This window comes from Varanus komodoensis, unplaced genomic scaffold, assembly GCF_004798865.1.
Source record: "Varanus komodoensis strain SLA01 unplaced genomic scaffold, ASM479886v1 scaffold1, whole genome shotgun sequence".
NCBI classification, from domain to species: Eukaryota; Metazoa; Chordata; class Lepidosauria; order Squamata; family Varanidae; genus Varanus; species Varanus komodoensis.
The window spans coordinates 105059596-105075610 of NW_025335268.1; the positions used below are offsets into that span (position 1 = coordinate 105059596).

Consider the following 16015-nt stretch of genomic DNA (forward strand, 5'->3'; position numbering starts at 1 on the left):
GGAATATTGGAACAAAAATAAAGGGTATACTTTCACCATCCTTGCTGCAAAGTAGACGTCGTATACAAATGTCTCTCTCCTTGTAAAGAAGCAGCAACAGCACTATGAGAGGAAATAATCAAGGCTCCAGGGAATTCTTGCATGCTGTCTTGCTTGATTTCACTTGAGAATGCATTTTACCACTTTTTCTGTTATATTATACATTTGCAGCTTAAGAACTGCATTAAATGGCATTAATACATTAATGTCCAAGAACTCTTTCACTTTACTAAATAAAAAAGGGAAATCTACTGGAGTCCAAGATCTTTTCTGTCTGTCTGTGGTATTGCTCAAGGGCTTCTCTTTTTCATTTTGTCTTTGTTTCACTTTAAAATGATTTTCTCCTTTAAGGGAAACAAATTTACTTGTAAAGAAAAGAAAACTAAGTTTGGCACAATGATGATATTCTGTTCAGAAAGACAATCAGGACTAAAACAGCAGGGGATATTGCCAGTCAAGAAATTAGCTAAATTAGAATTGTTCTATGAATATGCCTGTGAAATGTCTGATCACACAGGCTTTGCCAATGCCTTTTGGCACCAAAGAAATGTGCAATGAATTCACTGAATCAGAGGCACAGAACAAAATGCTTTGTACAGCATGCCTGTGAGCAATCAATGCACAGAAACAGTCTAGCCACACTGAACAATGAACTTCCACTGTGATCATATTTAAATCTTACAGTGCTTCCAAAGAGTGGTGATGCTCCAAATCCCCATACAAATATTAATGCACATCTCCATATAATGATATCTGAATCTGATCATGCAATGCATAGGAAACAGAGGGAAGTAACCATGAATGTTCCTTTGAGTATTCACCCATCCAGCTATCCGTCCATCACCTTCAGAGTGATAAGTTGAATTATACTCTAATAACATTCTCGGTACTTATAGGGGGATAACAGTAATGTGATAAAAGCATATTGAAACAGACAGACAAATAATACTATATCACCCCAGCCTGCTCAGTACAAACAGGGCTTTCACTACATTTCAAAGGTAGATGTGTCTGAGAATGTCCTTTTGCATTTGCCCAGAATCTTGTATTGAACATTGATTATATTTGGACAAAATATACTTTGGAAATTATTATTTAGCAAAGCTTGTCATTACCCATTGGAAGCAAGCTGCCAATAGCTTGGGGTTGCAGTCACCCTGCTTGAAACATGGGCTTTGATGGGGAGGCAGGCATCATCTTTAATTCATAATCCTCTCCTGTTTCCTTACCACAATTTCAGTCTTTTTTCCCCTTAGCAGAGAAATCTGTTAAGGAGAGAAAGAAGGGATTGTTTTTAATTGGTAGCACTATCTGAAAGCATCCTTGAATCCTGAGAACTACAAGTAAACCAAGCTCTCAAAGGGTCTGTGCCTGCAGCCCCTTCTCTCTCAACCCCACTGTGCCAGACCCAAATCAAGGCACTGACTCTTACTTAGCCAAGGCTCTCCTATTTGGATCCAGCACATATCAGCAAACCCTGTTAACCATCGGAAGACAGATCGGTTGGGGTGCTTTCATAGGGCCTGGGAGCAAGCCCAGCCTTTCTCCATTCTTTGGAACCTTCTCCCATTCTTTGATATTAACTTTCTGGAAGGGAGTTAAGAGTGCAGTCCTATGCATGTTTACACAAGTAAGGCCCACCACCATCAGCATGGCCCTTCCAGCCACATTTTGCTCATAATTTTTATGTGGCTTTTCAAAAGCTCTATGTATTTAACATGGCCTAGTAGTATTTATAAACTGCCTTGATTTTATTCCCCTAAAAGAGAGAATGAAATCATTTAATATATCATAAGTAAGAGAGTATTGCTTTTTCTTTTTAGTGGAGGCTTTGGGGTAGATTTTTTTAGCCTTCCAGAAAAATAATGTTCTTAATCTATTCCGTGATTTGTCCTATGAAGCATGGGCACCAGGGCTTGCCCCAGGCTCAAGGGGTCCCTTTGCAGAGTGGCCAGCCACAGACTTCACAGGAGGCTGAGACGGACAGAGGAATGGTGCAGGATGGCTGATCTTTTAATTTTCCACCATAGTATATAGCACCTGCAGCGGGGGGCAGGGATGTGTTATGGTTTGCATACTAGCAACAGGCAAAACCAGAGTTGAAAGTGGGCAGAACCACCTCATCTGGCTCTGTGTACATATCATGGGCCACACAACACAGGTTTTAGAGTGATGAGTCAAGTGAACGTGTACAACATCTTTATGTGATCAATGCAACAAAGCTAGTGTTGGCCATTGTTCCTTGGGGCTTCCCTTCACACAGACGGTCCAGTCAGACTCAGTAAGAGTAATTCAAATTCTGATTCAAATCTGAAATTCTTGTGAAAATTGCTCAGGACTCACTGCTTCCTGCTATAGAGCCAAATTATATTGTGCAGCTTTTAGCTTTAGTGTTTTATTTATCTAGGTGTAAGCTTTCAGTCCCAGTCTGAACAGGACCACAATGCAATGGAAGGGATAGGTGTTTTTCCTCTGAATTTTGTTCCCATCGTTAAGCCTCCATTGATGTCAAAGAAAAATTTATCTCTAAATCCACTGTAGAGGATTCATGGGTGGGAATTCTTGGAATTCCCAAGAAAAAGGGTGCAGTTGGAGAGCATTTAACGATTTCTCCCTGTTATACAGTTTTCTTGATCTGAAGTGAGGCTGCATGTACTTATGTTCAAGTATATAAAAAGGCAACTTTCAGCTATATGCTATGCATGTATCATGTAATTTGTTTCTGAATCTGGACAGTAAAATATTCAAAGTGCTGTTTTGGAAACTGTCCGTGATAGGTTAATTTATCTACGGAACAAGTTGATTTACTTGTGTAAAATTTCCAAAGTGTACCCTATCCCATCAGGGCAGATTCTGGGCGGGCACAAGGTGCGAAGGGGAAATCATGAAAAGCTGCTTCCCTTTCTCCACTGGTGGGAGCATCTCCTGAACCAAATGATGCTTTCAAGAGGAACAAGGTTCGGCTCTGAGCCTGTGTGTATGGAGATAATTGGTATGCATAAATTCATGACCCTTCTCATCTTTTCTTTGAACATATTCCACTTTTTTCTCATATTCATATTTTTTCAGGACATGTTTTCAAAAGTCATGGGAGGGCCAAAATACGTTGTATTTCATGCTTTTATTTTTTTTAAAGTATTTCCCAACTGATTCAACATTTGCTGTAGCTGCCCTAAACATTTCTAGTGGAACAATTTCTTCCTTCCCAGATATAACCTATCATTCCTTAGGAGGTCTTCTCTAGCATAAATAGGTTCTTGCATCTATTCAGTGTGGCACATCTAGCTCTGGAAGAGCTGTATTTTAAAATACATTGATTAAGCCAAAGAAATCCTGAATTTGAAAGAATATGCTGCCTCAGCTTCTCGAAGAGTAGAACGGGATGGGCGACCTCTCCAAGCACTCATTAAAAGGAATTCTGGTAAGTGATGTCTAGCAAAATTAGATGAGAAATAAATCACTAAATGACCAGGCATATATTTGAACATACGGAACACTTTACTGAACCAGGCCTGAAGTGAAATGTATACATATCTCAGGGGTGTTGCAATGTTTGATGTAGTAATTACAGTGTCAGTTTAGAATTATATGTATACTACTGGAAGTGATGGTCTAAAGCCAATTTTGGAAACTAGGGGAAAATGCTCACATATTCACATACAGCAGTTGTTGGGAGATGGTAGTTCTGCTTCTACTGGAAGATCTCTGGGCAATTTGCATCAAGGATTTCTGACACTCCTATTCTTTATTTTATATAGCAGAGAAAAAGTTTTTCCTTGCTAGTTTATAACTTCTGTGAGGAGTAAACATGCAGGTTTTTCACACTGTGGCTTATTCAGTCAGGATTGTTGGCTTATGTGTGCACAGCCATCAGTTGGAAATCTTGTGTGGGAAGAGAGGAAAAAGCTTATTTTTTAAAGTTCCAAGTTAAAACACTTTGTTTGCAATCATAACTTGATTCAAATTAAAAGGATGTTGCCTTTTCTGTGAATCAGTGGGAAAATGAGTGTCTGCTTGGACAGGCTATTTATTCATTTTAATCTAGCTTTAGTGGGTAGGCGTTTTTGACACTCCTCCTTCCACATTCATTTCATCACCTTTGCATTCCCATTACATGGGCATCCAGAAATATGCAATAAGAATAGTAACTAGAGCTGAATTTGTTTCTGATCCGTATATTTATTGTAATTTCTTGCCAAGTCGTGACGTAAGGGGATTGTGTGGTCACTTAATCTTCCTTTCTTGGTACCTTTGGAAACTCTGAAGTCTATTCTGCACTGCTCTGTGTGGACAGCCTAATTATTTGCTGCTTCTAGCTGTTGCAGTGGAAACCGAGGCTGCTTTTACAGATCATTATACTTTATACCAGCAGCATAGAGCTGGACAGCTCCACCTAGCTAGTCTCCAGAAGCAACTGGAAATGGATCCACTTCCTAACTTTCATAAGGGTGCCCTGCGACTGTAAGCTGCGCTGACTCAGTTTTCAAAGGACTAATGAAAGCCTTATCCCTCTCTGCCCCCTTTCCTGCTTTGTAAAGGTCACTGTTACACTTCTGCACCACATAAGGTCTGAATACAGCAGCTGTGTGCACATTTTGGGGTATGAAGGGGAGCAGGTATGGGGTTTTAATGCATTAGTCTACACTAGACCCAACTGTATTTTAGGACATTATTCTCCTACTTTCAGTCCTAAAGAACATCATTTCCAAAAGGCTAAATTACTATTGTTATTTATGAGTTTTAACATTATTATACCTCCTCCAGTATTTTAATAGATTTTACTCTAATAATTTGGCCTCCTCTGCCACAAGCCTAAAGGGTATGAAGCCTAAATATATAATCAAGAGGTGAGAAATGAGTTCACAAGAGATGATTCTTTCTAGCTTGCCATGCTGTTATTTAGTGTGTCTAACTAGAATCCTATAATTATCTAGGAACATAACTTTTTTGTCAATAGTCAATATATCTGCATAGAAAAGTATGTATATGAAATCAATATAGGTTCCTGAGCTCAGACAAGAACTATTCTTAACTGACAGTGTTCATATCTATTCAGCAGTAAGACCCATTTAGTTCAACAGGGTTTTAGCCCAGGTAAGTGTGTAGGGTATATCAGAAATCTTCAATTGATTCAAATGAATCTGAATCTCTAATAATCTGACCCACAGATTCTGAGATGGACCATTTTTCCTGAGTTGCAGAGATTCCATGTACTTGTCTACCATTTTTAAAATTGTCCATAACTTTATACAGATTTAGTGGCAGAAAACTGAGAAACCTCAAAATGTGCATTTCCTCCCTTCACATTTTTGGGAGGTATTTGTGGGAATGTGCATATTTTGGGGACTGCAGATTTGGACAATACTTATAAAAAATGTGCACAAAATCAGATTCTGTGACTGGACAACAGATGAAAGGGACCTGGCAGTCTATGAAACATGGAATGGATTTTACAATGTCTGTACATGCCCAGCACAGGACTGCAGCCAAAACTGGCTCTGTCATCTTTCATCTTATACAAGGAATGCACAGTCCTTTCTTGAGTTAATATTTTATACTTTTGTGCTTCTGAAACTGATTTGTAGCTATATCCAACCATAGCCTGAAAGGGGTATGTAATTTAATTTTCTGATTTTTTCACTTAAGCTTGTAGAATGAATGTTCCATCTTTTAAAAATATTTCTCTCTCCTCCCCCTGCAACCATAACACTTTTGGCCTCTGAATAAAGCTATTTAGTTTGGCTTCTGTTGGAAATGCTATTAATAATGTGAGTGACTTTGAAAAATGCAAGTGATTTCCATGTTATCTTGAGAAACAAAATATTCTTGAATGTGAAATGCTGCACCCAAGGAAAAGGCTTGCTTCTGGAATCAACTATAGCAAATTGATAGGTTTGCCTTGTCTTCACTCAACCACTCTCCCAAAATCTGTATTTTGTAGATAAAATGTCACTAAATCCAATGTGGCTGCCTGTAACCTCTGAACTCTGAAGGTTTCTGGTATCTAATAGGACGTGGGAGAAGCTCTGAGGTCAAGACTGCCTCCACGCTTCTCCCACCCTCCTTTGAAGTGATTTCAGCCACCTAAGTGTTTTGTCCTTGCTTGCATTGAAGAGAGGCTGAGCCCTACCATACCACATCGTATCTCTGCGGAACCAGCCATGATTCACAGTGATTCTCTAAGGCTGGAGCTGGAGGTTTGAATTTTCCTGTGACCATGGAGACAGCATTGAATGGCCATAGGATTACACCACAATGTACTTAAACCACATAAGTAATCACAAATCATGCTCAATGCAGGATTCTGACATTTCTAATGAATTCATGCCACACAGAACTGTAGAAAAGCTTAATTTTCCTTCATATGCATTAATATGTTGGCTTGATTTCAGTATTATGGTGTATATAAATATAGACCCATAATAAGGGAAATAAATAATAAAAATATTTCAGTTAAGCACTCTGGTTATCTCAATATAATTACAGTTACAGCTGTATTCATTTATTGCATGGTTGCAACACAATAAAGGCATAGAGATGCAGAATGAATACGGAATAGAAGTTACTGTTTCTTCATTTGCCTTAGCATTCTTTTATAAGCAAAATAAGCATTTTATAAGCATTCTTTTTTATATAAAGCAAAACATCCTTTGTTATAGACAAGTTTTTACATGGAAACAAATGAAGCAAACTTGGCTTAAGGAGTGATCCTATGCATGGGTTTTTGAGGGTTTTTTTTTTTTTTTTTTGGTGTGGGGGAACCCTACAAATCCCAACTGGCTGGCTGGGGCATACTGAGTGCTGTAGGCATTTTTTTTATCTAAGTATTCATAGGATTGTACCATTAATTGCACAAATATTAGATTTAGATCTTTTTAACTTATAAAAGCTTAAAGTTGCTTTGGGTCATCAATTACAAATATTCTATTAAATTAGAAGTATGTAGATTATTGATCTCTTCTATAATTTATTTCTCTTTGTCTCCCTAAATGGCCATCTACCCCTGCTCCGTTCACCTTAAAATACTGGCATGCAATTCTCACATGACGATATTCTGCTCTATCTGTGTCATAGTCTTTTGTCTGGAGAGTACTGGCACCTGCTATTAAAGGTTCAATGATTCAAAGCAAGAAAATAAGTTTTTCTTTTTTTTCTTTTTTTGTAATTATCATGACTATACACACCATGTACAACAACTCTGACTTACCATGTGTTGCAAAATGCATGAAATCTGTATATGTCTGTTAAAAAACCTCTTTCGGCCTGTCAAACACCATGTTTAAAATAAATACTTTTGACAATTGTCAAGAATTAAGTGAACCCATTAATAGTGTGGGGTGCACTTTTCTAATTTCCCGAGGACCTAGAAACCTGGGATAGGATGGAATAGATGGAGAACACCAAGATGTATTTGAGGCTGACAGTGTCAGTTTCCAAGGATGGTGCCTGTTTTGACATCAGGTATCTATCAGAACATTGACCAGGCGAGACTTGAAATTTCAGGCAGCTCAGAACTCTGCACATGTTCAACTCCGAACTACAACTCCTACAAAAGTAAATGCTGAAAATGTGTGCATTTCTGACACAAATTAAAAAATAATTTAATAATGGTGAACCAGTGACTACTATCCAATGTGCTGCTTGGGCACTTTGGAAAGGCTATCACTTTGAAGATCACAAAAAGTTATCTCTCCCTCCCCCCCTCCAAAAAAAAAGAAGTGGGGGGGAACAATGGTGAATGTGAAAGGGATAATCAACAGAGTAGGGGGACAGTGAACTAGTGGCATTTACTTTAGTGTCCTGGGTGAACTCAAAAGTGTTGTAAACAGGTTTTGTCATTCTTGCTGAGTGGCTCACTCTCCATTTCCCTGGATTCACACTGGGATTGATATGGTAGCTTTAGATGATATGCCAAACTATCATGGGTCCAGCAATCCCTAGAACAAGACCTGGATTGTCAAGGTTGCCTTAAATAAGCTACTCTGCAGGTAGCCATCAAAATTCATACGACACTACAATCAACCATGACCCATGATCAGTCAGTGTGTCATGCAAGCCCAGTCCTTGTTGCAGCAATACTGAAGAGCACTCTCCATTAAACACATACAGACACACACCTGGAATAAATGTTGGATATAGCCTGAAATGACTTTCCATCTTGGCTTGAGCACAATTGCTTAATGTGGTATGAAATGAAAAACTGGGGTTGAACTCATTTGTATCTCAATACATAATCTTAATAGGAGTCACTGGTTTCACATCACTCTTTAACAGTGGATAGTTATTCAGTGGACCCAATCACATTTTATTTGGAACAATTAACAAATGGCTCAGCAGTGCAAGAATGAAGAATTCCCCTGAAATCTTGCAGACTGTGTGATTCTGTGCAAAATAATATTTTACAAATGAAATTACTGGTAGGGGTCTGAAGCACTTGGATACTTCTAAAGAAGACTATGAATAGTAAGTCTTAAATTTTTTTTAGGAATGCTACAGATGCAAAACTTACACAGCACGTCAGCTAGAAAAAGGTCCCACTGAACTCAGTGGGACGTACTCCTAGGTCAATGGATAGAGGATAACAACCTCAGGCAAACACGAGACAACTTTTCTGCAGAATCTCATACATAATATCCACTCAGAAGTAAGTCCTATTGAGTTCAATGAGATTGACTTCCAGGTTAGTGTGCAGGTAATTGCAATTTTAATCAAGCAAATACATGCTGAGTGAGAGATTTCATAAACGCGGAAGGTGAAGCACTTTTTTAAAAAGATGATGTATGCTAATATCACATTGACCCTATTTTTGAAGAGACATGCATGTCATTCTTTCATTTAGGGCACAAACTAATGAGGATATCTATAAGCCTCCAAACTTGGTGGATTACGGGCATCCTATACAGGGCGGGAGGAGTGCAGAAGCAATGGAAATTGGCTAGGTGACTGATTTCCGCCACCTAGCTGAGGAGTTTTGGATGGGAAGGAAAGGTGGCTGGCACACCTAAAAAGCTTAAAAACAATCTGAAACAGCTAAAACATTTGCAGTAAGATACCTGGACCTATTGAAAACTGGTATCACAACCCTGCCATTTGCCATCAAAAGTTGAGGGGAAGAGAGGAATATTTCATAAAGTGGTGCCTGCCACACCTGGTTTCTGTGTATAAATTTGTATTAACAAAAACAATTTTTCTGGGCTTTTTCTCAGGGACACCTTTAGGAATGCTGCATCTCCAGTATGCAGGTATAATCTGGCCTGCAGAGATTCCGCATCTTGCACATCATGCCTCCTTGGGTTGCCCCAAAATCAGTGAGATAATGCAGAAAAGCACTCGACATCTCACCTGGGCTTCCCTTTCATTTTCCAGCAATGTAGCAACCCTCCCCCCCCCCATTGGTCTCTCACTCCTGTGAAATATCAGGCCAAAGAACTGCTTCCTATTTCATACCTGGAGGAACAGGTTTTTAAACTGCAACAAACTTCTTGGGTGCCGGGTCTCTATGGCTAGGTCTGCATTTTATGTTTGCTCATCACTCAGCCTCTGGTCAGCCTCTTCACTTGCAGAGTCCAAAGGAGGCAGCAGCTCCTTGAGAGTAAAGAGGGCTAATGATACTAATTTCCTTTCTCTCACCCTGATGCCCTGTTGCCTGCTGCCACATTAGGAAGCAGAGTGGAAAAGTCTGTCTCATCATGGCCAGACCTTCATGCAAAGCAAGTAAGTAAACTCCTACATTTATTATGAGTGCTAGCAAGACCAGGAGGAAAGCTGGGAAGGGGGTGGGGGTGGGGGTGGGGATCATTGCAGGTTTGAATAGCCAGAGTTAGCAAATGTTTGTTAGGGAGAAACTGTCCCTCAATGACTAAAAGCTAACATTCTCTGTCTGCTCAATCACTGGCAAGCAGTGATCAGGACCCTCGCTCACTGGCAGATCTGTGGGGGCAACCTGGTAGTGCTACCTCTTCTCTGGCTCTTTTTCAAGTCACTTTGGTGGAAGGGGCAGCAGCAGCAGTGCAGATGGCTCACCACAAGCATACAGTGAAGGTCCTGTATTCTTGATCTCTGCACAGTTGCGGCAGGAGTCCACAGCAACATGAATGAAAGAGGCAGATTTAGACAACATATTCAGATTTTCCTCTTTCTCTTGTGGAGGGACATTGTTTGAAAGGGCAGTCTTCTGTACTTGGGCCTACTTTGGTTTTTTCATGTATGAGGCAACTAACCTTCTAGTTTTTGAATGGTCTTATTTCAAAGCAATTGACACAAGACATGCTGTTTTCAGTATCAGACTGTGCTATGTACATTGAAACCTTTAGTTCCAGGGACAGATGGCAAATACTGTAGTGGTATGTTGTATCTGTAGCTTGTATCTTGTAGTTGTGTAAGTACAATCTCTCTTAAATCTCTCTGGACAAGAAAGTATAGTACAAGAGCAAAATTTTCCTCAAGTGGTAATTATTTGTTGGTGAAAATCAAAAGGAGTAATCCTTTGGAGACAATTAGGACCTAAACATCTTGGCTCAGGTTGGTAAACAAAACAAAGAAACCATTTTCTATCTTTTCAGGCACATTCTATTTTATAGTCTTTTCTTATACTTCTATCAAGGCCTCATTCTTTTAGGGCTTTTAATGCTGATTCTGAAAAGTTATATAGCACTGGAATGACTTGGAGCAAGATTGAAATGTAGTAACATTTCTGAAATTGACTCTCATTCCTGTGATTTGGATTGCAGAAATGGTTGAACAAAATTCTGCACTGCTACATATAGGTCCTGCATCTGCATTAGTGGACTGTAGAAGTAAAGATACTATTTAAAAGTGGAGAAAGCCATATAATTAGCATCTACTTGTCTGCCACAATGGAAGTTCTACATGCTTTTGCTTAGATACCACACTTTTAAATGTCCTTTTGCCCTGTTCCAGCTATCCACGCTGAGGTGTGATTCTGTTACTGCCCCTTGCTCCTGCCAAGTTTCATGTCTTCTGATTAGAACTTGAGGGAAACAGCTTTCCCCGAATCCCAGCGAGGCCTGAAAATCTCATGTGCTTCCAGAAATTCTGCCTCTCTAACTATAGATGGATGTCTGCAGCTACTCTTGGGTCCTCCGCAGTCACGTGATAAGGATTCCTGATTAATAGCATGTGAAAGATGCACATTTCTTTCTTCCCGAATCAGCCTTCATTAATCCAGCAGTCTGACTACAGGGCAAATGAGGGGTGACTCCAGAGCAGGAGTACTAGTTTCTGTACTGATTACATCAAGGCAGCATAATCTCACAATTAACACTTCTGGAAACAGGCACAGAGGGGTCCTGTCTGAAGTTTGCATTCAGAGATGCACAGTCTCTTGGAGTCCTGAGAATTGCAAGTGATGCTAGATGGTTGGTCAGGCTGCACACCCATACCTGGTACATACACCTTTCCCCAACTCCATTGTTCCTATTCAAGATGGGTGGGTTGGGGAAGGCACAGGGTCTGGAGTCACTGAGTGAGGTGGCTAAAGTCTCCCTGCCTGTCACCTATCTGGGACTGCTGTTTCACTACCACCACTAGTTAAAGCCTCCAACCCCCACCCCCTCCACACACACAACACCCCTAACTGGGATTATTGTCTCAGCGATTCTAACATTGTTGCCAGAATACTAGAACAATAGTCATTCACCTGAGCTGCAGGGAAGTGGGTTGTGATCCCCTTGATAAATCAGAGCAGCCAGCTTGTTTTAACCTTTATTAAAAAGCTGTGGATTAGGTGAGTGCTTGTGTAACAAAACCTGTCCCTTGCTCAATGTGGGAAGAGCACTATTGACTCTAGAGGGGCTTGCAGGCCCACAGTGTCAAGTGAATCCAACAGCAAGTTTGCCAGTTATTGCATTAAAGGTGATCAGCGAACTTGTTCAGTTTTCAGACACTGGATGCTGCCTGCATAGAAATTTATGGGCTGACAGAAGACACACAAATTCTATTCTCAAATAGCTGTATGCATGATTACAAACCTAAGTTAGGTTCCATGTGGCCTGGAAATCATAAACAGAAGTTCTTGGGGTAGGTGGAGGTGGAGGGAAGACAGAGAATAAATTGTTGGAAACCGAACACCTGCTGCTGTTATGCAGAATTTTGTTATGTTCTTATCACTGTAGTTAAAAAATGCTCAGGAGGTGAATACAAGATAAGCATCATTGTGATGTAGCAGGTTTGACTGTGTTCTAGTTCCCACTCAACCATTTAAAGGTGTCTCTGGACTCAGTTATAGGCTTTCAAGTTAACTAACCTCATAGGGTTGTTGTGATGTATTCTACAAACTCTGGGAATAGGCAGATGCTTAGTTAGAAAACATAGAAATATAGAAACAGAGCAAGTCAGAAGGGGCTTCCTGGACCATCTAGTCTGACCCCTGGCTCCAGCTGGCTCTGCTCATGACATGCCCACCATGTGCATGTCCAGCCTAAAAAAGTTAATGGAGTTGACAAGTGTGTAGCTCATGGAAGCATTATACCTGTTTCCTTGTAAAACTTACTAGGAAAAATAGTCCCTGGATTACCAGTTTTGCTTGTGGGAAGGGTGCTGCACTTTTAATACCTTCGTAATCGAAAAACTGAAGCCTCCTCTAGCATGACAATGTAGTAATTAGGGAAAGCATAAGCTGTACTTGTTGAATGCAGCTGTGAAAGGCACAGCTCCTGGTCCAAGAGAAAAAAAGTGGCGGCTGCAATGAACATGCACCAGTCATCCAAACAATACGGCTCCTGTCCCTCCCTCGCCCACTTTGTTTCAAATTTTGTTTGCGTGAGTCACAGAGCTTGCAAAATATTTCTGGAAAAGCTCCCAGGCCTGGTGGTGTTTTTGTTGTTGTTTAAGAAGTTCAGGAACTTTGTTTTTTCTCTTGCGGAAAAGATGCCAAGCCGTCTCGTCGTTCTGTGCGCTTTCCTATCAGGCCAAACGCTTCTTTTGCTTCTCTCTCTCTCCTTCCTCCGCTCGTGTCACGCTAAAGTGATGCAATGGAGCAACGAGCTGCGCCTTTAAGGGGGCTTCTCTGCTGCTGCACATGCTCAGCTCTTCTTTGTGTGGTAGTTTTCTCTCCAGAGCTCCCCTGCAAAGCTGTGGAGAAGGCAGCAGCAGCAGCAACGGCGGGCGAGCGAGCGAGCGAAGGCTCGCCGTGTTGCCAGTGCCCCTTTCTTCTTGCTTTCAAAAGGCGGAAAGGAGGCATTCCTGTTGAACTCGAGGCCGCCCGTGCCGAAGGAGTCGCTCGGGGGCGGCCGGGACAAGAACTTTCCGGGGGTCGGCGGGAGGGGAGCCGCGCGCCTACCCTGCGCGCCGCCGGTCCCTTCCAGCGGTGGCCAGAGGCGGCGGGGCCTTAGTCTGCGCCCGCATCCTCCTCAGCGCAGTTGCTCCAGCAACGCGTATCCTGAAGTGGCGACCGAGCCGCCTGCGCCTTCTGGCTGTGGGGAATCTCTTCCGAGAGAGGGGAGGCGCCGGCGCCCTCACGCTGGCTGAGGCGGGGCCTGCCTGGCCGGGAAAGGGGGGAGGGAGCGCGGCGGATCGAAATAGACCCGGCGGAGCGGGAGGGCGCAGAAGGAAGGGGAGGGCTTCGGCCCCAGCCAGCCGCCTGCCTCTGAAAGCAGATTACAATTAGCCTTTTAAAAATGGCTGCTTTCAAACTGTCAGCTGGGACAGAGGGGGGCTTTTAACTCTGCCCTGCTCCCCTCTCCTCCCCCGCCGCGGATCCTCAGTTTGGTGGACGGAAGGCGCGAGAGGAGGGCTCTCTCCAGCGCAGCCCCGGGTTTGGGATGCTGGGCAGGCGCTGAGGAGCCTCGGAAGCGCCTGGGAGCTCGCCTGCTAGGAAGAACATCACCTCGGCGGTCGTCCTTGCCCCGCTGTGGCTGCCTAAAGAGGACGAGCCGAACAAAAACGCGAAGGGGGAAAGGAGGGGGAGGTACCGTGGGGTGGGGGCCGAGGAACGGTGGGGTGCATTATCGCGGGGGGGGGAGCGGCAAGGTCAGGAGAGAGCCCCGCCGTTCATGGGAGACGGGGGCGATGAGCCCTGAGGACGAAGAGGAAGAGGAGGCGGGCAGGCTGCCCCTGGCGTTTCACCTGAGGGATACACAGGAGGTGTTCTGAGGAGCTTGGGAACAGGCTCCGGGGAGGGGGCTTGCCCTGCTCTGCCCCCCCTCCCCTCCAGCCTTAACTCCTTCTTTCCAGCTCCCGTCTGCGCGTGTTTCTGGGAGGGAGAGCGAGATCTGTTTCTTCGTCATCCCGGCCAAACTCGCGTTCCCCCCTGACCTGGGTGATGTGTGCCGAGTGGCGGGGATTGCTTCCATCCTCGCTAGATCTGCTGGAGGAACTGGGTTAATCTCTCCTGGCCCGGCTCTCCGGAGATCCGGCTGCGGATGAGCTCCGTGGCGAAGATGCTGGATCCTCTGGGGAAAGTCCTGCGCAGGATGGGAGGCTCTCCCACGTTCCTCGGCGCCTGGAGACCCGCTTCGGGGCCCCCCTGCTGTCCCTCGACCACCTTGGATATGAATAACTGGCTGCTCTTCTATGGATTACTGTACCTGGTGCTGTATGCTCAAGTCTCCCAGTCTAAGCCCTGCGAAAGGACCTCCTGCTTCTCGGGTCGATGTGTCAATTCCACCTGCCTCTGTGACCAAGGCTGGGTAGGAGATCAGTGCCAGCACTGCCAAGGCAGGTTCAAGTAAGTCTCCCTGGCTTCTGATGCTGCCTCCCCCCTCCCCCCCCTCCTCCTGGCTTTGTAGCCCAAGTATTGAGAAGTTGAAGCCTCGTAAAAAATGAAGCTGTCTGCCCAGAATCCATAGATCACGGTATGCTTGACTTTAATGAGAAGAGCAGGAGGAATCAGCCAGGAGCAGGTTGCTGTGGTTCCTTGTAGGTTGATCACAGCAGTGACAGGTTTATATTCCTGCTATTGTTTCTCTGAACAAAAACCACTTCAATTATTTTGAAGGGCTTTCCTCTGAAGAAATAGATTTAATTTTATTTTGTGTCAATCACACAGCCTATTCATCCAAGTAGTCTGACAGAGTGCACGCTCTACCCTTTTCCAACGTGGTGTCATCCACATAGGCTGAACGAGGGTTCCCGCAATCTGTGACTGGTCGTGCAGTTTGTGTTGTCATCAAGCACATTTGGGGAGCACAAAGTTGAGGGAGTTTATAGAATACCTGCCTATAACCTATAAATGCATTGTCACAGTTTAGCTAAGTGTAGTCTGTTAACATCTCAAATAAATGGATATAGAAATCTCAACCAGTAATTTGGGAAATCTGTCTCTTAAAACTGAATGGGTGAGTCATAGATAGCAGCAAAAGAGGATTGAGGACAGAATCTGGGTTGAGAGTGGGTGCATATCAGTTGTACCCTTAGATTAATAGCTGTATGGTATAGCATCATGCTTATAAAGAAACCTGTATGGCTTAATAGATAGAGTTAAAGAATTGGGTAGAAACACAGGGATTTGCTCCCAGTTCTAGTAGTGATCTGAAGTGTGATTTTATGCAAGGTAACTTCCTCCATGTGTTATTGTTTAGTAACTTGTAAAAGGAAAAATAATATCTGCATTTGCAAACTGAAGTATAACAGCTAGGTATTAATGTGATAGCAGCCCTGTGTATTTTGGGCACTTGCTGGGGGTGGGGGAATGGACCCCAGACATTAAATGCTGCATTTGAGTGTTTGATAAGAGAATTAAATAGAAGCCATATTTTAGAGAAGAATTTCTGTACAATGCCAGTTTTTATTGATCCCTGTCTCTACAAATGGTGAACTACATGTTTTCCTGAGAAAGAAATAAAATATTTTTTCCCTGCAGAAAACCAAAATCTTGTTGAACAACTCTAATAGGAATGAAAGTGGTAACTTAAGCAATTAAGGGTTTTTTTTTTGCTTATTTTATATCAATGCACTAAATGAATTCTCATAACTGTGTACTGATGGAAAGATCTGCTTATAGATTGTAACAATATTC

General features: G+C 42.7%; 1 protein-coding gene across 4 annotated transcripts in view; it reads left to right on the forward strand.

Moving 5' to 3' along the window:
* The first annotated feature begins 14024 nt into the window (after positions 1-14024).
* The window catches only part of ATRNL1 (attractin like 1), a 619481-nt gene continuing 617490 nt past the window's right edge, over positions 14025-16015 (forward strand). For all 4 annotated transcript variants that reach the window (XR_006415620.1, XM_044439583.1, XM_044439591.1 and 1 more), the window contains exon 1: positions 14025-14725. Coding sequence is in view for 3 of the 4 variants with exons in the window: in XM_044439583.1 (XP_044295518.1) it covers positions 14421-14725 (305 nt within the window). In the remaining variant the exon portion in view is untranslated. The remainder of the gene's footprint in view (positions 14726-16015) is intronic.